The sequence below is a fragment of the Primulina tabacum genome, chromosome 14 (genome assembly GCF_025594145.1).
Source record: "Primulina tabacum isolate GXHZ01 chromosome 14, ASM2559414v2, whole genome shotgun sequence".
In the NCBI taxonomy this organism is placed as follows: Eukaryota; Viridiplantae; Streptophyta; class Magnoliopsida; order Lamiales; family Gesneriaceae; genus Primulina; species Primulina tabacum.
In genome coordinates this window covers 37,629,936-37,654,545 of record NC_134563.1, presented here as the reverse complement: position 1 = coordinate 37,654,545, position 24,610 = coordinate 37,629,936, and the positions used below count along the sequence as shown (strand labels likewise).

The following is a 24,610-nucleotide window of genomic DNA, read 5'->3' as shown; positions in this document are numbered from 1 at the left end:
TGTATGTGTGTATAAATCTGGGCCTTTGATCTTTTCATGGGAGCAGTGTCCCACAAGGTAGGATGAAATCTTCCATTTTCGACATGTACGTATTTTGTATATTTACTCACTTATTTTCAATTAGAAATTGAATTTTTAAACATAAATAAATAAATAAATATTCCATATAAAAGCTTACTCTTTTTTTTTGGCTTAAAAAAATAAAATTACTACTAAGTTTAGTGGTGGGGTTGCTCCATTTTCACACGATTTAATTTTTTAAATTTTTTTTGGGACTGTCGATTTGAAACATGGGAGATAATTTTATTTTTAGTTTGTCTGGAACAACAACATGCCCACACATGTCACCCATACTTATATGAAAACACAATTGTGTTTAGTTTCTATGCTTTGGCATTAGATTATTGATTGTGAATGGCATAATTGACAATAATTACAAAAGCAAAGACTTTTGAAATTTTAATAAATTATAATATATATTTTTTGGAACGCCTCCCCATGATCATTTGCATAATTCACCAAATGTTGGTGGCTTGGTGGTGCTCGACCTCATAGTGATTAATAAAATTTCAAATCTTTCAATAACGAAACTGATAATAATATTAAAAAATTCATAACGGATTTTGAAATTAAATATTTGAAGTAAATAAAAAGAAAATGATTTTGTGTCATACAAATCATACAACCCAATGTACAACTTCAACTATGATAGTAACAAAACTGTTGCATGTGAAAAAATTAACGAATAAATTCGAGACGTCGAGATTTGAGGTGATGCTTATTTTTATTTGGATAAAAAATTGAAAAGTTGTGTGACGTAAAATTGAGTAAAAGGTGCATGGAGGAATGTTTAATTGATTTTTTTTTAATTGTATTTGTCTTTTAAAAACATGCGAAGGACAATTATACAATTTTAAAAAAGTATTTCACCATTATTCTAATAGGTTTAGCTTTAATCAGTTCAGGAGTGTAGAGATTTAGGTCTATACTATATTATAGTAACCGATTTTGTTCAACAGTTCCATTTCCGCCCCAATTTCGTGTTTGATACGCAAATTTCAATAAACGGACGTGTTATATTCTCTGGTATTGAGCTGTGTAAAAATGGGCTTCAAATAAAAGAGAACATGGAGCTAATACAATTTGAAACAAAACAACAGATATAGGATCATGGTAATAAAAGCTGAATACAACAACAAAATCAATCATCTTTCACTATTCCCAATCCAATCCGCATTTACAATAAGGTTTGGTGAATCTAAACAGTCATTTTCTTCTGCTAAAATTCGAAGAACAAATAGTTAGGACTCATAACCTATAACACACCACAATAACAAGATAATTTAATCATATCTCAGCATTTTCTTAAGAGAGAAGGAAAAAAAAATCAATCTCCAATACAGGCAACATTTTGTTTGAGGCGAAACGATCGATTCCCAGCTTTTGACAAATTCTACAGCTACTCTGAAAAGGAGGATAGCATGTTAAGGAGATGATGAAGTTAAAAAAAGATTACTAAAACAGATATGTTTTAAGGGGAGTACCTTTTTGCCCTGGTGGATTGGAACTGGATCCGGTTTGAAGGATACTTCGGAGTTCATTGTCAAATATAGTCTGCATGAGATGCAAACATCTTATCAGTCCTTTGAAGACACTTCAATACAAAATAAGCTGAGGGATCTTTGTGTTACCTGTGGTAAGGGGTAGAACGGCTGAATGGTGCCCGGGAGTCCGTTGAAGTTTCCGTGTGAAAATCCTCGAAAAGCATGAGATGGACTCAACCCAGGGTTGATTCCATGTGTTTTTGCAATGCCACCTTGCGAGTTAAGCATCTAATACGAGTGAATGAACACAAATGGTTACAAAACCATATGTTTGCTAAATTACAAAAATACTACCAAATCCGAGTTTATATTGTATGTTATATCTCACATTTTTTGATAAGATCTGGTCTACATCCACATTCAGTTCTGGATTTACAGTTGCTAGCTTCATCGACAAAAACTGCAACCACGATGTTTACTCATCTTCATGATATACTAAAATATAACATGACAAAACAGATCAAACTATCTATTTTGGGGAGAAGGAACAAAAAGCTTCTATATTTTCCCAAGAAAAAAAGAAATCAATTCTAATTAATGATTAGTACAGCTACCAGACATACCTCAACCTGATGCTGCAGTGATTGAACATAGTTGATAATCTCATCAAGCATCACTGCTTTCCCAGTAATCTTGAATTTCAAACTAACAAATTTCAATATAAAATTGAGCAAAATAGATTTAACCAAAAGTCAAATCAAACAAGCCCGCTACCTTGTTGCATCCCGGAACCAGTTCTTGCAGCAATTTCATCCTCTCACTAATCCTCTCCCTTCTAACCTGTAAACCATATTATCTTGCAGATTTCATTTCAAAATTTTAACAGAAATTTTTCTTATAATTCTACTTGTTAATTGAAAAATTACCCTTTCTGCAAGACTGTGACTACTCGTGGCCTGACCCCTTTTAGCTCTCATATGAAGGTAATTTTCTTTAGAAGGTTCAGCACCAACAGCATTATTATTTGCTTGATCGACACCTTGCTTGCCCCGTAAATTTGTGGAGCAATTTTGATCGACTTTTTTATTCATCTCGTCATGTTCTTCAGGTGATTCATTATCCTCAGAGGGATCCTTACAATATTGTTCTTCAGCTTTCTGCAATAAAAATGACACAAATCAAATGAAAATAGCCAATATGATGTCAATTAAACTCCTTACATGGTACATTAGACATTTAAAGAAAAAACATTTGGATTAATTACCTTAAATGAAGCTCCAAACGATACTTTTCTTTTCTTCTTCCCATTCAAAGAATCTCCTAATACCCTATGTTCCGAATCTTGGCAGTGATCCAGAGAAATTACACCATTTCTTGAAGCCCTCTGAGTGATAACTCCATTATTTTGAGCAAAACTTGAGCGAATGTCGCAAAATGAATTGTCCATTTCTGAAAAGCATTCACTTCCAAAGTTGGGAGCCTTTGGCACAAAATCAACCAGATTAGAATCAGATGGGAAATGAACCAGATGGGATGCTCTTGCCATAATCTGATTTTCTAGCACAGCTGAGTAATGCGGATCGTTAAACTCATTTTGAGCAAAACATGAAGAATTTCCGAGATTCCCACCTTGATTTAATGATATAATTGAATCCCAGTTAGATCCATAAAAAGGGTCTACTTCACTTGAAGCCATTAACATACCCCTATCCATATTTTCCTCAGAACTCATGATCAAGAAACAAACCCAAGAACTTGGAACCCTAAATCTTCTTTTTTGGGAAGGAAATTAACTAAAGTTAAAGTGGGTTGATTTTGACCAATAACAGCTGGAAAAATCTTGCGAGACTTAGCAAGGAACAAATAAAAATGTCAGCTTTAAAGTACTGAGAGGTAAGTTAAAGCAAACAAAAGAGACCCCTGATTTCAGCATCCTAAATTCTGAAGTCACAGAGAAAAGGTTTATATATCTTAGTAATAGGCACGATATCTACACAGCTATCCAAGTCATTTTTTTGTTGAAACCTAGCATTAATCCTACTCTAATGTGGAAAATAATTCTCCCAGGACCAGAATGTAAGAACCTTCATAGCTTAAAATAGAAAATGGAAAAATTAAAGGCATTGGGCCTATTGGCTGAGCAACAGCTCATCAGACTATGATAACAGATTCCCTTATTCACTCTTTTGATTACATAAAATAAAATATATCTCATTACAAATATACTGAACGCTTAACTCAAAATTTAATCTAACCAATACAAAATCTATTCACCAAATATGAATTGAGCTTGTTACTACAAAGGGTCCTAACTCTTAACAAAAAATGGGACTATGCTTAAGCTGCTGCTTGACCAGAAACTTTGACTAGGAACTGAACAACCCTATAAGTAGGCTAAGAATCGAAGAAAGGCAAAATTGCAGGGACCCTTTTGTGATATTCTCATTGTGGGTGGCTAAAATCGATAAAAAGGGATCAAATATAAACAAACAGAATATGAACAGAGTTTCAGAGGTATACAGCTAGCCATTCGGGCATCAATATTAGCTTAAATTCCACCCAAAAAAAAAGAAACAATAAACAGCAAATTTCACCGGCCTGACAAATCATAGCAGAAACAATGCAGCATATGTATCAAAGTATACAAATTTATAGATAGTTAAAATAAATGCTTGTCTTTAGCACCCAAGTAAACAGATGTGTGATGATTTTAAAAGAAAAGCTAACCAGTGTGCCAACTACCCTAGCAGATTAAATTATTTTAGAATCCAACCCTTTTTCCCTTCCTCCCTAAAATGTAAAATTGTCCTCGTTTATCTAATATATTATTTAACACCATCATAAAATAAGGTTCTTCACTTGAATAACAAGCTTACTGACATCTTTTACTTTTTTTTTCTCTGACAAATTTGCCAACTATTCTTACAGACTTGTCCTTGCTGTTACACACTCAGTTCTCTAAGTGCCAACCAACCTAACAATTCTTTAGATAACCTTCATCGTGAACTTGAGGTCCACCTTCTTCTTGTTGTACATATTGAGCAATTTGATGGATTGACCTGCCTTTGGGTAGATGGATCACAAAAAATAAGTTTACTTTTTTTATTAAAAAAATTGACCAAGATTAGTTTCGTAACTGCCCGAAAATAAATCTACCTAACTTGATTGATTTTCAATTCGTTTTCTTGTATCCAAATATATATGTAATAAACGACAAGTTTAATTCTCCTGTTAGGCTTGTCTCGTCGAAATTCTATAATTGGAGTTGCATGTATTATTTTCATTTGATACGTTGCCAATTTAACAACCTACTGGGCTGTAATATGGGCCTACGAGAGAATTTGGACTCAATCCTCGGAACATATTTCATCCTAGGTGTTATGTCCAAATGCTCAATTAGGAGGAAGTATGTGACTGCATGCATATATATTATTCAAATTTATTAGTTTATATAAACAAATATCACATGTTATTTATGGAAAATGGAAAAATTTTGACTGTATTTGGCCTGTAAAGCACATTTTCATCGCAACTCAGTCTTACTTTCATGAAAAAGGAAAAAGTTCAGGGAGAACTCATTGCAACGGAATGGATGGGTAGTTCGGGTCTGGGAATGCCCGGAAGTTGTCATTGTATACTCCCGCGGGTCAAATGACTTGTAAAAGAAGCCTAAAAAGTTTGGTGTAAGAAAATACTCAAAAAAATTATTAGTAATCAGTACACAAAATTTCTTATGGATGTAAAATAGAACAAGGGGAGAGGGTGGGGTCATTGTTTAGACGGCTAAGGAAGGATCCGAACCAACTCGGACCAGATTAAACTCATCTTAAAAAGCAAGCGACATACATAGCACTAAGTTCTGATCTTGAAACTGAAGCTATCATTTCCCATTTAATGCCGTCTGTAGATGACCAATGGAATAGTATTATTTGTGCGTCATTTGCGAAAGTTGAGGTTCGCAAGGCTTTATTGGTGAAATATAAATGTATAAATAAATACAAAGTATTATTTTATTAAATATTATGAGAGGAAAAACGGAATTTAAGTGATGGGTGGACTGTCCTCTGCGGTGGTTCTGCGAATGAATGCTCACTAATTACGATGGGCCACACACCTATTTGATAAAAATCACTGCAAAAACTGGACCATCATTCATGGGTCGACTAAATATTTTTTCCCAAAACAATATAAATAAAATTATTATTATTTTTTTGAAAAAAACACAAATTATTATTATTTTTTTACAAATTTATTATTACAATTATTATTATTATTACCTCGTGAGACAGGAGTACTTGTAGTAAACTTTGAATGATGTAAAAGGACAAGTAGAAATTTGTTGTTTCTGTAGGTTTATCTGAGATATAGACTTATCGTGTGATGGGCCAAGCTGAGCGGATCTGTTGGGCTGGGACTGAATTAAAAAAAATAGGGACCATCAATTTTTGGAAATTAATGTGGGATAGTTTCATGTTAGGAAACAAGTCCCCCTGTGAGGGGACATTTTTCACCGTATTATGGGGCATTACATTTTATTGTTTAGTTGATGTCAATAATATTACTAGGACATGTGACCATCGCATTCGGCATACTATGATGCTTTCCTCCTAAATTGCATAATCTATGAAAATATTTTAGCTCTGTAAATGGAACTCATCGGAGGAGAGGTCCACTTCACACATATGCTTTTATATTTTTGTTCTTTCTATCAAAATAATTTAAGTTACTTAGGTTAGTTTGTCTGGTCATATAAAATAATTGGATTGGATTGAATGTCCATTTATCCTTACGTAAAATCAAAGTTTTTATTTTTCACAAAGTCCAACTGTAAGCAACATATAAATTGGCAATCGTAATCATGAATCTTGACTAATAATAAAGTGTGAAGAATTTCGAATCAAATGTTCGTGATTTCCATACATGATTGAATTGAACAACTACACTTTAATTTGCTTTTCTATCGAAATTTCCAGCTGAAGTGTAATCCTTTTTGACCCAAAAATGCCTTAATGGTGCCACTTGATAAATAAAAAAAAATTCGCCCATTGAACCTTATTCACTATCACAATATCCGACTCAAATTTCTAAATTTTTTGACCCAAAAATTAACATGATTTTTGTAATATAATTACGAATAACTAATGTAAATGAATATGATCATCTCTTTTCAATATTTAGTTAACAGAACAAGATATGTGTCTGTGATACAAATATAGAAATTTAACAAATGAAAGAAACCACTTACGATTGTGGTCAAACAAAGTTTATTGTGCGAGATTGTAAGGCCCGAGAATTTGATTACCGTAATCGAAAATGATTTGGGGTATATTTACCGTAATCTGAGATTATTCTAGGATGATTTCTTGATTAATTGAAGTAATTATAGACGGAACGGAGTGGACCGGGAAAGACGAGAAAAGACGTGAATATATGTGCAAAGGTGTGTACTCGCGCACATGCGCGGCTGGAATGCGCGTACATGCGCGAGCATGGCGGCGCATATGCGCCGGATGGAGGCGCGCATATGCGCGAGTTGTGCGGAAAGAGTGGTGCGTGACCAGAAGGTCTCGCGCATATGCGCGACTTGTGTGCGCGCATATGCGCGAGTAGTCCTGTAGCCAAAGTTTTGAGACAGAACCTTTGGCGCATATGCGCGGAGTTGAGGCGCGCATATGCGCCAGCAGTTGTGAAGCAGCGCATCGAGACCAGTAGGTCTCGCGCATATGCGCCGGTTGGGGTCGCGCATATGCGCGAGACATGCAGATTGAGGAGTCGCCACGTTTCTTTGGCATGCAACATATGATATATATATATATATATATATATATATATATATATATATATATATATATATAACAAACGTAATCCTCAGAATTGAAAGAAGAGGAAACCGAAGGAAATTGATTTTGGTTCTTCAAGTTACAATCGTTCAAAATCCGTCTGTCCGAATTGTAATCCGACTTCAGTACTGTGTTCCTATCAACGCAGGCTACAACTGGACGTAAGTTTTGTTACGTTTTGATATGTCTTGAAATTATGATATTGCCAGAATTGAATGGAATTCATATATGATGTTCTTGACATGTTAGACATCATAGAATCGAAGTCAGATTAAGAAACGGACTGATTATGGAATTATTATGATTTTCGGAGTCGATTTGATTAAGATTCGATATCAGATTGGTGTTATTATTGAAATTATGAATTGCATCGATATTGATTATGAGTTCTGGTATTATATCTGTGGTGTTGGAATTGACGGGGTTATTGAGACTGTATTTTTATGCCGTCAAAACATCAGTAAATTGATATTGATCAGATTCGGTATTGGTTGAGATTTTATTGTGGTATCGTATGTCGATTGGCATTGATCAGATTATGTTTTGATTTGAGTATTGATCAGAACAGGTTTTGAACTGAGTTATATACTGATATTGTATCTATTCGATTGTCATTATCAGATGGGGTATGGACAGAGTTGACTTCGATACTTCGTCTTCGTCGGACCGAGAAGATAAAGGTATAAATTAATGTTGAGTTGGGATTGCACAACTCGAGTGAGGTTTGACTCGAGTTTCCCTAAATCACATACTCTACCTTATTGTATTGATTTGATTGATATACTTGTTCTCTTGATTGATAGATAGCAGGTATTAGACGAGTATCTTGGGACAGAAGTGCCTGATAGTGGTGGGATCGCCACGGGCACATTGCACGATGTCACAAGATAGTGTATTGGCGATAGTGCCAAAGTCTGTCACCGGATGGTTGGCTATCGATGTGGATAGAAATGTGGCTTCTTCTATTACTGGTGATCGGTACTGTATCGATGTGGATAGAATGTAACTCTTCTATTACTGATGATCGATATTATATCGATGTGGATAGAATTGGAGTTTCTTCTATTACTGGTGATCGATACTATATCGATGTGGATAGAATCAGAGCTTCTTCTATTACTGGTGATCGATACCCTATCGAGGTGGATAGAACTGGAGTCTTTTCTATTACTGTTGGTCGATATGGGAATGCTAACTTCTGGAAACCGTGATCCCTAGACTAGGATTGAGTCTAGTCTTAAATGTGACGTCATGAGTCTAACTGATAGTGTATATTGAGTTATGTTGATTATGTTCCTGAATATGGTACATGATGAGTTATGTTCCTGATGATGGTACATGTTTAGAATAGGATTTATTCTTGATATGGATTTATATTCTGATTTGAATACATGTTAGACATATCTGTTATATGCTTTTATATTGTTTTTATGATTGCATGTATACATGATTTATACTGAGAATGTAATTCTCACCGGAGTTATCCGGCTGTTGTCTTGTTTGTATGTGTGCATGGCAACATGTGGGATAGGATCAGGGTCAAGAAGAGAACGAGGCTGGACTAGATAGCGTGGAGATCCGGGATTCGAAGCAACTTATGATTCAGCACTGATATATAGTTGAACCTAGTTGAATTCTTGTAGATAATACAAGATTTGTGTAATTATGTTTAATATGTAATTTGAATTGAATTACATTACGTTTTCGCTTTTTATTTAAAAAAAAATTTAGACCCTGTTTATTATAATTATTTGAATTATTTCTAAAGACGATTAAGGAATTAATTAGCGTCCGGGTCCCCACAACATGTGGTATCAGAGCATTAGGTTCCAGAACAGTAGGTTCTAGAACTGTAGTTCTTGAAATTAAGATAGAAGAGAGTGAGCGGTGTAGATTGAGTTATCTTTCCTGCATGTGATTGCTAGCATGTGATTTACTTATAATGTTGATTTACATTGTGTATGCTAGCATGATATTATGTTTTACTGCCTGGATTTATATAGCATATGATTGAATATAATGTTGAAATTATATTGTATATGCTAAGATTTCAGTATGTTTTTACTGGCTATTAAGCTACATGTTACCTGGATATCTGAGTTGATTTGGTAATATGTATTAGTTGAAACTGGATCAGAACCAATTCTTGATCAGAGATAAGCTGATCAGGATTGGGATTGAGACGGATTTGTCTCCTGTTACCACTAACATCTGTGATTATCAGATATTCCTCCTGGAAGAGTGCGAGAACGAGGTAGTACTTCGACTGATCTGATGGATGTATCAGAAACTCTGATGGAAACACAGTTGATGAGATTTCGGTCATTTCAACCGCCGATTCTGAGGGGTATTGAGGCACCAGGCGATTGTGAGAATTGGCTGGAGGATATAGAAATGTTATTTGAATTTCTGGGGTTCACAGATGATTGTAGAGTTAAACTGGTTGGGAATCAACTACGGGAAGCCGCTAGGAGTTGGTGGCTGGTAACTAGGGAAGCCATAGCACAGAGTGGTTCCATGATTACGTGGAAAATTTTCAAAGTCGAATTTTATCAAAGATTTGTACCTCTATCATACAGAGAGGATAAAGGTGCAGAGTTTATAAATTTAAGACAGGGTCAGTTGAATGTCGATGAGTATTTGGCCCAGTTTTTCACCTTACTACATTTTGCTCCTCAAGTGGCTAGAAATGATACAGCTGTATCTAATCAGTTTATCCTGGGATTGAATCCGGAGATACGCACATTGGTGAATGTGAAACCACCGAGTAATTTTGCTGATACTCTGAATCGAGCCAGAAGAGCAGAAACCGTTCTGATAAGACAAAAAGAAGTTTCATATGTTCTTCCCACATCGATACCACAACTACTGCCGTCCAGACTCGAGATTGGCAGCAGCAGTGGTGGAAAGCAGGAACAATTGAAAGCTCGAAAGAAACAGTTTAAGAAGTTAGGAAGCGGACCGAGTGGTTCATCTAGCTCCAGTGGTTCTAGCCCGAGTTATACTGGAGTTTATTGCAGGACTTGCGGAGGGAGACATCCCATGGAGCAGTGCCAGGGAGTGACTGGTCGGTGCAATATCTGTAAACAGCAAGGACACTTTGCTAAAGTCTGTCCACAGAAAGGTTCCCGAAGATTTCAGGGAGCAGAATCATCTGGTGGTAGTGATCGAGGAACAGACCCAGGACACATGTGATTATATAGTGGCAGGTAATAATCTGTTATGATTATATTGCATATGTATTGATATATACTAATGCATTCCCTACGATTATCTTTGACTGAGTTGTATTGATATATGTTGTACCTGCTGGGTCTGTATTACTGTAGTATTGATCCTTGTACCTTTTGGGGAAAGGAATTGATATCAGTGAATTCTGTGATATATTGGGTACTGCAGTAAAAAGAGAATGAGATTGAATTAGATTGTATTGTACTTGTGTTATCTAATTTTGATTACATTATTGATATTGATATGCTAACAAGTACAGACTATTATAGATTCTTGCCAGGAGATGGTAAGATTCGGACCTGAAATGGCCGATGAACGAATGATATACGGTAAGGATTCTCGATTTTGAATTCATTTATATCCGTATTATGTATGATTCGATGATTATCGAAAAGAATGGAGTAATTCTTTATGTATTCAGTTGATTACTGAAGTTGAGCCTGTCTGGGAATGATTTGTCAGTAGCAGGAAAGTTGCTATAGTCGTTCCATATGAAATTCCGGATTTGTCTTATATCAGGGAGAGTGACTTCAGCCTTGATTTGATATCAGGTATGGCTTTCATTTTAGACTTCTGTACAGAATGATATTGATTGAATTGAAAGAACTGAAATGTCAGTTAGAAGATTCACTGCCTGAGAGTTAGAGTTACATCTGATTATGTGTTTCTCTGAGAAATACTTCAGTTCTGTATATGGGTTGATAAATCCTGTGTTCCGAAGTGTTCTGATGACCTTATGCTCGTTTTATCTATGATATTTTGATATATTCGCAGCGTATGATTGATTAAATTGAACAGTTGAAATTTGTATTGAATATTCTGGGAACTGAGATTGTTGTATACAGAATTGTTCGGCTATGAATCCAGATTGTAACATATTACATTCAGAATCTGTGATATCTGAAGATAGTATAATGACTGATTATATAAACCATTGAGATTATATACAGTCAAGCCGGCTTAGAGCTGATGTTGAAAATTACAGCAGTTCCGAAGTTTAATCATATTGTTCAGAACTTGATTTCGATAGTCAGAACAATGTGTCAATCAGAATACCAGGTAGGTAATGCTTTATTTTATATAATTAGCTGAATTGTTTGTGCTAGATATTTTGAATTTGAAATGACAGGTATTGTCAGAGGCACACGGTAGTAGATTCCGTATTATTCTAGCAACAAGAAATGTGTGATAATACGAACGGACAGTTTTGATGTAAATAAACGAAATCAGTTATGTCAGAGTTGTATTGAAATGTCTAAATCGCTAACAGATGAAGACAGGAAGATAGAAACCAGGAAATTGGTTATACATATTATCGATTCTTGAATAGAAATGGGGGTACATTTCTATGAATTTCGTGATGAAACTATCGAAAATCTTGCTATGACGGTGATATGATGTGATTACTATTGAACGATTGTTCAAATCTGCGGATGTTATATTGTACAGGATGACGTACAGATATGACAAAACGACTGAGAGGTAAGTCAGAAAAGGGGTCAGATGGTATTGAATGCCAGAGTTAATTATATTATACCGTGATTTTTGGTTGATTTTAAACTTTTGGCAGAATGTATAGCATGATGTTTTATCTATGGATTATGGATTGACGGATAGTTGGAGTGAACTATCTAGATACTGGAGGATATCCAGGAACTGTAGTGCTGGATTTTAGCACTAGTGACCTGAGATCTTGTCACTTTATGAATTATTGTACAATAATAGCTATTAGATGAGTATCGAGATAGCTCTAGTCGAGGTATTGTACAGTGAGTACTGTGGATTTTTTTCTGAATGGGAATGATATTACGGTGATATCTGAGATTGCATTTGATAACAGCTGATGATATTGATTTGGTATGAGCTGTTGATTGGTATATACGAGTGTTGTATAGCCAGTATTTGCAAGTAATTTTATCAGAATGGTTTGATAGAATGAATTTTCTGAAGTAACCTCTAGTATACATTTCTTCTTTATCTGATTTGATTGCCCGTGATTTCGAGGACGAAATCATATCTTAGAGGGGGAGAAATGTAAGGCCCGAGAATTTGATTACCGTAATCGGAAATGATTTGGGGTATATTTACCGTAATCTGAGATTATTCTGGGATGATTTCTTGATTAATTGAAGTAATTATAGACGGAACGGAGTGGACCGGGAAAGACGAGAAAAGACGTGAATATATGTGCAAAGGTGTGTACTCGCGCACATGCGCGGCTGGAATGCGCGTACATGCGCGAGCATGGCGGCGCATATGCGCCGGATGGAGGCGCGCATATGCGCGAGTTGTGCGGAAAGAGTGGTGCGTGACCAGAAGGTCTCGCGCATATGCGCGACTTGTGTGCGCGCATATGCGCGAGTAGTCCTGTAGCCAAAGTTTTGAGACAGAACCTTTGGCGCATATGCGCGGAGTTGAGGCGCGCATATGCGCCAGCAGTTGTGAAGCAGCGCATCGAGACCAGTAGGTCTCGCGCATATGCGCCGGTTGGGGTCGCGCATATGCGCGAGACATGCAGATTGAGGAGTCGCCACGTTTCTTTGGCATGCAACATATGATATATATATATATATATATATATATATAACAAACGTAATCCTCAGAATTGAAAGAAGAGGAAACCGAAGGAAATTGATTTTGGTGCTTCAAGTTACAATCGTTCAAAATCCGTCTGTCCGAATTGTAATCCGACTTCAGTATTGTGTTCCTATCAACGCAGGCTACAATTGAACGTAAGTTTTGTTACATTTTGATATGTCTTGAAATTATGATATTGCCAGAATTGAATGGAATTCATATATGATGTTCTTGACATGTTAGACATCATAGAATCGAAGTCAGATTAAGAAACGGACTGATTATGAAATTATTATGATTTTCGGAGTCGATTTGATTAAGATTCGATGTCAGATTGGTGTTATTATTGAAATTATGAATTGCATCGATATTGATTATGAGTTCTGGTATTATATCTGTGGTGTTGGAATTGACGGGGTTATTGAGACTGTATTTTTATGCCGTCAAAACATCAGTAAATTGATATTGATCAGATTCGGTATTGGTTGAGATTGTATTGTGGTATCATATGTCGATTGGCATTGATCAGATTATGTTTTGATTTGAGTATTGATCAGAACAGGTTTTGAACTGAGTTATATACTGATATTGTATCTATTCGATTGTCATTATCAGATGGGGTATGGACAGAGTTGACTTCGATACTTCGTCTTCGTCGGACCGAGAAGATAAAGGTATAAATTAATGTTGAGTTGGGATTGCACAACTCGAGTGAGGTTTGACTCGAGTTTCCCTAAATCACATACTCTACCTTATTGTATTGATTTGATTGATATACTTGTTCTCTTGATTGATAGATAGCAGGTATTAGACGAGTATCTTGGGACAGAAGTGCCTGATAGTGGTGGGATCGCCACGGGCACATTGCACGATGTCACAAGATAGTGTATTGGCGATAGTGCCAAAGTCTGTCACCGGATGGTTGGCTATCGATGTGGATAGAAATGTGGCTTCTTCTATTACTGGTGATCGGTACTGTATCGATGTGGATAGAATGTAACTCTTCTATTATTGATGATCGATATTATATCGATGTGGATAGAATTGGAGTTTCTTCTATTACTGGTGATCGATACTATATCGATGTGGATAGAATCAGAGCTTCTTCTATTACTGGTGATCGATACCCTATCGACATGGATAGAACTGGAGTCTTTTCTATTACTGTTGGTCGATATGGAAATGCTAACTTCTGGAAACCGGGATCCCTAGACTAGGATTGAGTCTAGTCTTAAATGTGACGTCATGAGTCTAATTGATAGTGTATATTGAGTTATGTTGATTATGTTCCTGAATATGGTACATGATGAGTTATGTTCCTGATGATGGTACATGTTTAGAATAGGATTTATTCTTGATATGGATTTATATTCTGATTTGAATACATGTTAGACATATTTGTTATATGTTTTTATATTGTTTTTATGATTGCATGTATACATGATTTATACTGAGAATGCAATTCTCACCGGAGTTATCCGGCTGTTGTCTTGTTTGTATGTGTGCATGGCAACAGGTAGGATAGAATCAGGGTCAAGAAGAGAACGAGGCTCGACTAGATAGCGTGGAGATCCGGGCTTCGAAGCAACTTAGGATTCAGCACTGATATATAGTTGAACCTAGTTGAATTCTTGTAGATAATACAAGATTTGTGTAATTATGTTTAATATGTAATTTGAATTGAATTACATTACGTTTCCGCTTTTTATTTAAAAAAAAATTAGACCTTGTTTATTATAATTGTTTGAATTATTCCTAAAGACGATTAAGGAATTAATTAGCGTCCGGGTCCCCACAGAGATAGTTAGAAATTATATTTTCTTGGGTTTCACTTTTGTAAAAAATGTTGGGTGCGATAATTGTTCTTGTTTGATAGGGCGATCGAACCATGGTGTTACGATTACCACTAGCTATAGTTTTTGTTAAAGTGATAATGACGCGGTCTTAAAAAAAAATTAATAAGCAAAAAGTTGTATTTAAATAGATAGGCTCATGATATTGGGTCCAACGAAAAGACAGTCGTCTTATTATAATTGAAAGTCTCGTCTCTCGATTCGAAATAAATGAACATTAGTACATGTAATTTTTGGAACACTAATTTCACTCCATGTTTTTTGGTATATTATTGACTTTTAGATGGAGATCGTACTTAAAAAAAAATCAAATTAAAATAAAAAATAGGGGAATCGCCTGCTGACCAATAATATTTATTCAGGAAGAAAACACGAACCTAATATTAACTTTAAGTGGCGTCATTTTACCATATTTTGTGGCATTATTTCCTCCTTGTCGCCTCATAACATATAATGCAGATTGAAATATATGCACACCAACACAAGTTTGTCGATAGCTTCTTTCTCTCCATATAAAAGAAAAATAGAAACCCCACCCAAAAGTTTTAATTAATTAAAAAAAAACACTGTTATGAAAAAATAAAAATTTATGGTAAAAAGTAAAAATCTCAAACTCTCAAAATTTACCAAACTACACACTTTATAAAATTTTTCCCTCTACTCACTTGTGAATTTTTTCACAACTGGTGAGACTATTTATAGAATTTGTTTACAAATAATCCAAAAATAAATTCATCATTACCTACATCATCACACACTAATTTTCAATATTTACAACTCTTATTTTCAACATTCAAATATTCAACATACATGTTTTAAATATTAATTTTCAACAAACCAAGTTTCTTTGGCTCGTTTATTTTTATCCTATTTTGAACTCTTAAATATAGAAGGTTGAAAATATATTTCATATTTTGTTTATTTTTTCAATTAATTATCGTGGCAATAAATGTGATATATTTGAGATAGAGAAAAGACGGTCTCATCGGTTGTATTTTATTATACGTATATTTTATTTGGATCATTCATGAAAAAATATTATTTTTTATGTTAAGAATAATATTTTTAATTGTGAATATAGGTAAGATTGACTCGTCTCACAGATAAAGATTTGTGAGACCGTTTCACAAGAGACCTGCTCTTTAAAATAATAGGATGATAAAGTGGCATATGAGGACATAATTTTGCTTTCAAAGTCCAACATAGCAGCAAGTGGAATCAATATCTTAACATAATATCCCCTGTAAATTCAAAAGCGTGCCGACTAAAATCCCCTCTAATCAAAGAATCTCCTTCCCACTCCTTTTTGAATTATGGGAGGGAATGTCTCTTGCCTTTTGGTAAAGCCAAGTAGGATATATTTTTTTAAAGAAAGAGATAATGTTTTTGATTTTATTATATTTTGTCAATAATACACATGAAATTTATCCAACAGCATTCATATATAGGTCCACTCCTGTGATAAAAAAAGTGATTATGGAAATGATTTTGTAATGTAAATTTACGAACATGTGAAATCTTGATATTTTGGTCAAAGCATTAAGCTTTTTCTTTCATTATTGCCGGAACATGAGCTGGTTTTTTTGTACTTGACATGTAGAAAAAAGAGAAATTAAAGCTGATTCACTTGCAAAACAATTAATCATGAAATTCCCTTATAATCATATTAAACATTCCCTCCATTTCGCAAAATCTTGATCCCATTAGCAAAAAGCTTTTTTTTTTTAAGTTTGGAAAAGTTTCCAAACACTTAAATTCACAAACACATAACTGGCTCCACCTTGTCTCCCTCACACAAAAAGCTACCAAATTCCATTTTCATCTTTTCTTTTTCGCCATTACATCCTCATCGTCCAGACAATTACATTCATGCATCGTCCCAGGACGCAAAAACAGGCAACTGAGCCATAGTGAGTGGCACATGCCTCAGCTGTGCAGTAGGGATCCAAGAATTGATATTGCTTGAACCCAAACTTGCAAACACGATAGGGGTTCGTTTTTTGTCAGGGCTGGCCTCCCTCGAGCTGCTAAGACTCGTAGCCAGAGAAGATGGATTTGAAAAGTGTTGAATCACATGAGTGCTCGACTCATCCACCATCGTTTGGCTGGTGTCAATGCCCATCAGATCATGCAGACCGACCGAGAAAGGATAATTTTGATAGTTCCCAATGTTCATGGTTCTCACGTTATTCGGTTGTGGTGTTGGATTTTCTTGATTGTGCAGCACGATTTTCCAATCAGGGACATTTCCGATACTTTTGACTTGGGCACATTCAGCGTTCCCGGGAACGACTGGGTTGTACTCAATGACCGGCACCTCTACAATAGGGTCCCTGTCCTTGTTTCGCCTTGCTATCTCTCCAGTAGGCAATGTGTTGCTTGCCATAATTTTCTCCACATCGTACCGAGATATATCAAAGTTAGTGACAGCATTTGCGCCCCGGAATTTAATCGCAGCAATGTCATAAGCTTCAGCAGCTTCCTCTTGAGTACCTGCATAACAGATTGAGCAAATTAAAAATTTTTCTTCACACAAAACTCAAATTATAATCAAGAAATCACATAAAGACAGACCATTTTATCATCTTTACCATTTTGTCTCGTACAAACAGCCTTAAGAAAAGTTATAGTCCCACTAAAACCAGTCCCTCAGAGTCAAAGTTGATGTATGGTCAGCCTTATAAAAGCATACACCGATAAAGGAGAAGCATGAAAGCAAATAAAGACATAAAACCGAGTCCAATAGGCCCTGAATAATGCCGGAATCTAGCAAGTACAAACAATGTTCATACATATTTCCGGCTTACAGACAAGAACTGGAGTAAAATCATGCCAAAATAAAAAAATTTAACTGCCAGAAAATTTGAAAATATCAAACACAAAAAACTTCATTCATCATAACTTACTGAAAGTTCCAAGATAGAGGTCCTTGTTTCCGGCTACTCGACCAATCCTCGCTTGCCATCTGCCATGCTGATGATGCCTGTCGGCAAACACAAACCTTAACTCCATCTACATAATCCTCAAAAATATAAAGATGATATATAAAACACAATATTTTTACTTTACTTTACGTCGAGGCTTTCAATATGCACAGATAGTCATTGAGTAATATAATATAAGTGAAAATAGAATCGGAATCAACCTTGTGACGCCTCTGTACATAGAAGCACCTCTTGAAAATCCACTACTTCTCCTGAAAATGATATAAGAGATATAATTTTATAGCGACCAAACTCGAGGAGTGAGCCTTACAAAGTCATCAAAGAATTCACCTTCTCAAGTGAGCGACGTACTCCTGCCGAGTCATGTTTTTCATTTCCTCGAGTTCATGATGGTAGTTTTCCAACTGTGACAACAGCAATAACATAACTAAACTCTGGAGACGTACGTATCATATAACTGAAGTACAAATCGATACATACCGGAAAGTTGATGTGGGTTGAAGCACCCCAATACTTAAGAGCAGCAAGATCATAAGCTCTTGCAGCTTTCTCTTCCATATCATATCCTCCTAAATATTCATTATCAATAGCAAATTATGAATTCAATATATCTATACAGAATCCTCACATTAAACCAATGATTTTTTATCTTGCAATAAGAAGATGTTCTTACCGAGATAAACTGAGATTACGCAATTTGATGGAAACAGCATAGGCAGAACAAAAAGAGACCAAATATAAAAGGGGTTAGAACTTTAAAATGAAGCAAATGTCGAAGTCTCAATTCATCGGTTTCATAAAATCAGCGGAAAAGTCCATTGGTTTCTTGTCTTGATAAGTACCTTGCCTTCCTTTTCTCGTTTGCCCCTCTTTCTTACAAGTGTTATCCCACAAGTGAGCTTCATATCGGCCGGTCCACCTATGCCTTTGGGCATAATCATATAACGGCAAAAAAAATTGCAAATCAAGTAGAGATTACACTTAATAATGCCCAAAATCGATAGAAATCAAACCAAATCTTGAAAATAGAGGCGGTGGGGGATGGAGGGAGGGGAGAGGAGGAAGAAACAACAAATGAATATAGAAGTTGAAGAAATGCAAGAAATTCTACCATATCTTAAAACTTTTCATATTGAAAAAAGGCAACAATAACTACTAATACTGTAATCATGATACCGCAAGGTCAAAGTAAGAAACACACTCACCTTGTCACTCCTCGGTACTGTGAAGTTCTTTGTCCAAATGTGTCAATAGATTTCCTGTGAACTGTTTGCTTCTGAGGTATTTTCTCAAGCCCTCTCTTCTTAGTTTCCATGGTTACACCCTCATTAGTTTCAGCGGGTGAAATGTGCCTTGAAGCAGTAACACAGCTTGACTGAGAACCAGGACTCATGGATAGAGTTAAGGATTGTAAATCTCCGCATCCCATCACAACTCTATCATTAACCATATCATTATTATTGCTGTTATTGACCTGATTCTCAAGCACTTGATTTTGATCCATCCATGCTTTCAAACGTGGGATTTCATCCTCGGACATATTGGGCTGTTCCTCAGTTGTTTGGTACATGGTATTGCAGTTAAGGACAGAATAGAAGTGATTTTGCTGTCTATAAGATTCTTGATTGTAAAATGCACTGTCTAGGCTTAAAACCATAGCATCCCTTTGAGGAGAAGGCAGTGGAGCCATATTGATGATTAGCCATTGTTGCGCCTCCCAAGAAGTTTTCAAGTTTTGGAGAAGAATTAGGCACCATAGCTACACCAGACAACACAAAGAAGAGAGAAAACCCATGATTCACTACAAAGTAGCCATTTAAGCTGAAAACTAAATCTCAAACTAGACATAAAATCTAAAAACTGACCTCCAGATTGTGATTTAGAAAGAGCTTCCATAATGCAAAGAGAGCCATCAGATTTGAGTGGCATTACTGACAGGGGGGAGTGAAAGATACCATTTTCAGCTACACCATAACTCAGTGCAGAATTGTGGAGGTGAGAAGAAGAAAGGCAGAAGCTTGCTGCTGCAACCTCATTAGAGGTATGGTTAGCCTCCATTCTCATGTGTGGTGACAGAGAAAATCCCAACCAGTTATTATTGCTGCCATTGCTGTCGTTGTTTAAGGGCTTCATCTTCGACTTTACACGCACGCTATTTTTTTTCCAGTTCTTGAAGACAAGGAGTCAATCATTGGGTGAACATAGAGCAATCATTTCAATAATCTTCTGGTTAAACCAAAAAAACATGGAGACGAAGAGAAAACAAGAGAGAAGCCCAAAAGATTTAGCAAGAAATTTTTTTATTTTTTATGTTACCAATCCACGAATATAAGAAACTGGTCCCTTTAAACTAAACAAAAGGAATGAAGTTGAGCAAGCAACATATGCTGGGAAATGGGTAGCATTCCTCTCTGCAATCTATGGGGATCTGTGTACATATTTATATATGCATACTCCAAAAGCAATGTGGTATCTTCTAACGAAGAATTAAGACACTCTCGCTACTTTAAAAAAAAAACCTTTGTTATTAAAATCTTAAACTTACTTAAAATAAAATCTTAAACTTACTTAAAACCCACGATGGGATTTAAAACATTTGGCATGTATCTTGATCCAACATTGGATCTTTTAGTCCAGTTTTATATATATTACTGAATCTTTCATTTCTGTCCTTTTAGTTTCTGTTTGTTGTTGAATTTCCTTTTCTTTTCTCAATTATTAATGATGAGCTAGTATCTTTCTTAAATACTTATTTTAAAACTCATAAACATAAGAAAATATTTATCAAAAACATTCTTAAAATGTTCAAAATTATATCGATATTTATTTTTATCTTAAATTATTCTTCGGTATGTGTTTTCTTTTATTATTTTATCCCATCCTTTTGACGACTAAACAAATAAAATTTAAAATTTGAAATGTATGTAACCTTTAATTTTTTGAACAATGAACTTTAATATTCGGGTAATAAAGCATTTATAAGTTTATGTATATAATAATAGAATATGCAATAATTTATTTTCAAAAACAAAATAACATGCAAGAATTTTCAATAAAAAAAAAATCTCCTAATGTCATTTTGTCAATGTGTAATTGTTATAGTGAATCTAGTGGTTTAAAGGGCCAATGGGATGAAAGGATGCTCAGAAATGGTAAAATAAAAGGACATTTTTACTTTTTATAAAATTAATTACAGTGGCTAGCTAGATTTGACGGACAGGATCTGTAGATCTGCCTGCCCATTCAGTCACTTCATGCTCTACAGCCTTTTCTTTTCTGTACCATAATACATACACACTCCTTTAGTCCTTAACATATTGTCGTTTGTACGAGGCTACTTACGACTTTCCACGCTCCAAATTAATGACTTCAATTACATAGAAAAATCTAAACAATAGATATACCTCTAGCTTATGTTATACAAATTCAAAAATTTTATAGAGACAGATGGATGTTATATATCAATATTAAAATCTAATAATAATAATCTGTCATATTTAAGCAGATTTGCTTATAATCTAAATTTAGTATCTCGGAATAATTAGTAATTAAATTCCTTTTTTTAGAAATAGTAGTGTATTAGTCAACACCTGCTTAGGGCATCTCCAATCGTCCTCCGTAATGGAGCATTGCTCCATTATGGAGGATGAAATCTTCTCCAACCGTGCTATATTTTTTTCATCCATTTTAGAATATGCAACAGTGATCCTCCCTATTTATGGAGTATCACTGTTCATATAAAGGATTGAAAAGGGGTGGAAAATAATTACAAAATATACATTTTTAAAATTGCAATATAGTCCTTTTGAAAAAAAATTAGGAAAATATCACTGCTTATCGATCCACTGATGACTTGAAAGAAAAGATCGACCCACACACAAACTTGGTCGACTCACACACCGACACTTGAGTCGACCAAAGCAAATTTGGTCGTGCTTTGGTCGACCAACCAAAGCACCATGCTTTGGTCGACCAAGATAAAGTTTGGGTCGACCAAAGTGGGTCGATCTTGTTGATCAAACGTTGTTTTAAATATATCGAGTCGAATATACATGTAGTTGTGTCATATTTAGCGAATTAATTAAGTTTAGTTAAATAATATATTATAAAATTAATTAATTATATGTCAATGTATGTGCATTCGAAAATGAAATAATTTAAAAAAAGAAAGTATTTGGTAATATTTAGAGGATATGGGTTGAAAATGAAATAAATTAAATAAATAGAGTATTTGGTAATATTTAGAGGATATGAGTTGAAGAATGTTTTGGATGATAGAGGATGAAAAATAGAGGATATGGATTGAAGATGGTCTTAAAGAGAGAAAGTAGAGGTGGGTCTGTTTTTACTCCCTGAGTGATTATCAAAGGCCTCGATAAAATCATAATGTCTTTAGAGATAATACAAATAATCTTTTTTCTTAATGTAAGTTAATTATAGTAATTAATTTCCGATGCATCACTTTGCCAATGGATTAATTAAGGAAATTAAATCCTTTTGCAAATTATTAATTGAATACATTAATGTTCGCCAAGAGTTGTAAGTTTGAGGATGTAATTATGATGATTGATTTCTAAGTAGGATTCATTATGCTTTCAAAATATAAATTCACATATCCCGTGCGTGTGGGTTATTTGCATGCAAAGTGCATGAAAGTTTTAATTATTTGGAGACAGATTTTCAAATGTAAATGATTTGGTTTGAATCTTTAATGAAAGAAAGTTTTTGGGAGGGAAAAGAAAGCAAGAGCGGATGGATGGAGTAGCAACACTTTTTCCCATTTTTCGATTATTATTATTATTATGCGGCAATGATGAGCGAATCCACCAATTTTAACACAGAAATGCAATGCCTGTCTTACCAAATTATTGGGGCATGCAAATCATTGTATTTAAAGCTACTAAATTTGTATTTTAACTATAAAAGATATTCCTTTAAATTATATATTGGCTTTTCTCCATAAAATTGAGACAAATAATGAAAATTTACATACATAATTTCAGTATTGTTTAAGAAATCGCAGAATATATAATGAGAAAATACATGGGGAGCTGCTGGTCTTTAAATTTTATAGTGTTTGTACATGAAAGTGAAAAGGACAGGGATGGAGACCCGCTGCGCCCTGCTTGTTTCTATTTTGTAATGAACCGCCCCCACCGTTTAGCCTGGAACATTGGATCCCAGTTCTGAATTTACTGTCATCTTATTTATTTTTACATAGAAAATTAATGAAAGAAACAAGCGGAATATCCATTCCTACATCAAAATCCACCGTGTACCAAAAAAATAAGATGAATTTTAGATCCATTTGATTGTTTGGATGAATTTATATTGGATGAATTTCAAATTTATCACTCTCTTAATTTATGTAAATAATACAATGACTCTGATGTATTTGAAAAATCTATACAATATGTGCTTCATTTCCAATCAACTTTTCAAATCCCTCCACAAATTAAATACATTCATCGGATCCAAGTTCAACATAAAGAATAAGAAAGAGATTTAAAAGATTATAATTTCTTTAAAAAAAAAATTACATTGATTAGTAAATATCAAGGGATCATTTTCTCGCCTGCCAGATTGGTATATGTATGAAGAACGTATATGTATTAGATTAATACATTTCCCTATTTTTTATATTATATTATTCCCTCTCTCAACCAAAGAATGATATGTCACAATCTAAGCCATATCGTATGGTCGCAATCATCTTAGATTCCTCTCTCTCTCATATCAGATAAGTTGAATTGCTCACAAATTGAGCAACAACCTAAGATACCATAATTTCTCATCACTACTCTAAAAATGGGATTAATATGAGATTACTCTGTCGTTTTATCCATTCCAACAAGCGGAATTTTCGATAAGCAAACATTTGTGTGAAACAGTCTTAAGGACTGTTGTTTTGTGAGACGGATCTTTTATATGAATCATCTATGAAAAAGTATTGATTTTTATGCTAAGAGTATTAATTTTTATTGTGAATATCGGTAGAGTTGATTTGTCTCACAAATAAAGATTCGTTAAACCGTCTCACAAAAAACATACTCTTCTTAATAATATATATGTGTTTTTTTTCCTTGATAAACGATGAGTGCGTACCTATTAAACTTTTTTTTGTGAAAATATAGAAATTCTATTAAAATTGAAAGTTTCAAATATAAACAAAGACAAAAAAATTATTAGGATGTGGTAGTTATATAGGATACACAAATTTATCAGAGAGACTGTGATATAATGTGATTTTGAAACATAAAAATGAGTAATGCCATCCTTGAATATGAAAAAGAAATCGAAATACTCTGTGAAATATTCTGACAGTTGGAATGTGACAACTTTAATGAAAAAAATTCCTTTAAAACAAAGAAATTGAATTGTCTCTATGTAATCCTCAAAAACAAACAATATTAGGTGGACATGGCTCGTAAAATAAATTCGATAAAGTTAGGTGGAGCAGTGCTGTTGTTTATTTAAGTCTGCAGCAGCTGCCTGTTACATTTTTCGAAATTGAAATGTGTGCTGATGCAATACCCCGAAAATAATTCATTAATTTCTCCCCAGTCTAATTTCCTTTGGCTAAAAATGGATGAGAGACTACGAGATTTCTTTACTTACAA

At 34.7% G+C, this 24,610-nt stretch overlaps 1 protein-coding gene and 1 pseudogene across 3 annotated transcripts; both read right to left on the bottom strand.

The window, feature by feature from the left end:
- Nucleotides 1-1,188: 1,188 nt before the first annotated feature.
- Nucleotides 1,189-3,605, bottom strand: LOC142525393 (transcription factor bHLH74). 3 transcript variants are annotated; one of them, XM_075629679.1, is made up of 9 exons: nucleotides 3,174-3,605; nucleotides 2,809-2,993; nucleotides 2,471-2,701; nucleotides 2,319-2,384; nucleotides 2,168-2,236; nucleotides 1,933-2,004; nucleotides 1,692-1,832; nucleotides 1,545-1,614; nucleotides 1,189-1,464 (listed from the first exon to the last, which is right to left on the bottom strand). In XM_075629679.1, exons 1-9 carry the CDS (start codon nucleotides 3,274-3,276, stop codon nucleotides 1,460-1,462), a joined length of 942 nt encoding a protein of 313 aa, XP_075485794.1. In that variant the 5' UTR covers nucleotides 3,277-3,605; the 3' UTR covers nucleotides 1,189-1,459. The 3 variants fall into 3 exon arrangements, with proteins under 3 accessions (XP_075485794.1, XP_075485795.1, XP_075485793.1); XM_075629680.1 differs by having other exon boundaries at nucleotides 3,249-3,602; XM_075629678.1 differs by having other exon boundaries at nucleotides 2,809-3,603.
- A 13,020-nt stretch (nucleotides 3,606-16,625) lies between these two features.
- LOC142524751 (AP2-like ethylene-responsive transcription factor ANT) lies at nucleotides 16,626-20,495 on the bottom strand (annotated as a pseudogene).
- Nucleotides 20,496-24,610: the final 4,115 nt, after the last annotated feature.

Excerpts from the sequence above, each read along its gene's own strand:
- LOC142525393 (XM_075629678.1), bottom strand. The coding sequence starts at position 3,276 with ATGAGTTCTGAGGAAAATATGGATAGGGGTATGTTAATGGCTTCAAGT. Across the intron at positions 2,385-2,470 it reads GTCACAGTCTTGCAGAAAGG|GTTAGAAGGGAGAGGATTAG; the intron begins GTAATTTTTCAA and ends TATGGTTTACAG. Across the intron at positions 1,615-1,691 it reads CGTTCTACCCCTTACCACAG|ACTATATTTGACAATGAACT; the intron begins GTAACACAAAGA and ends CATCTCATGCAG.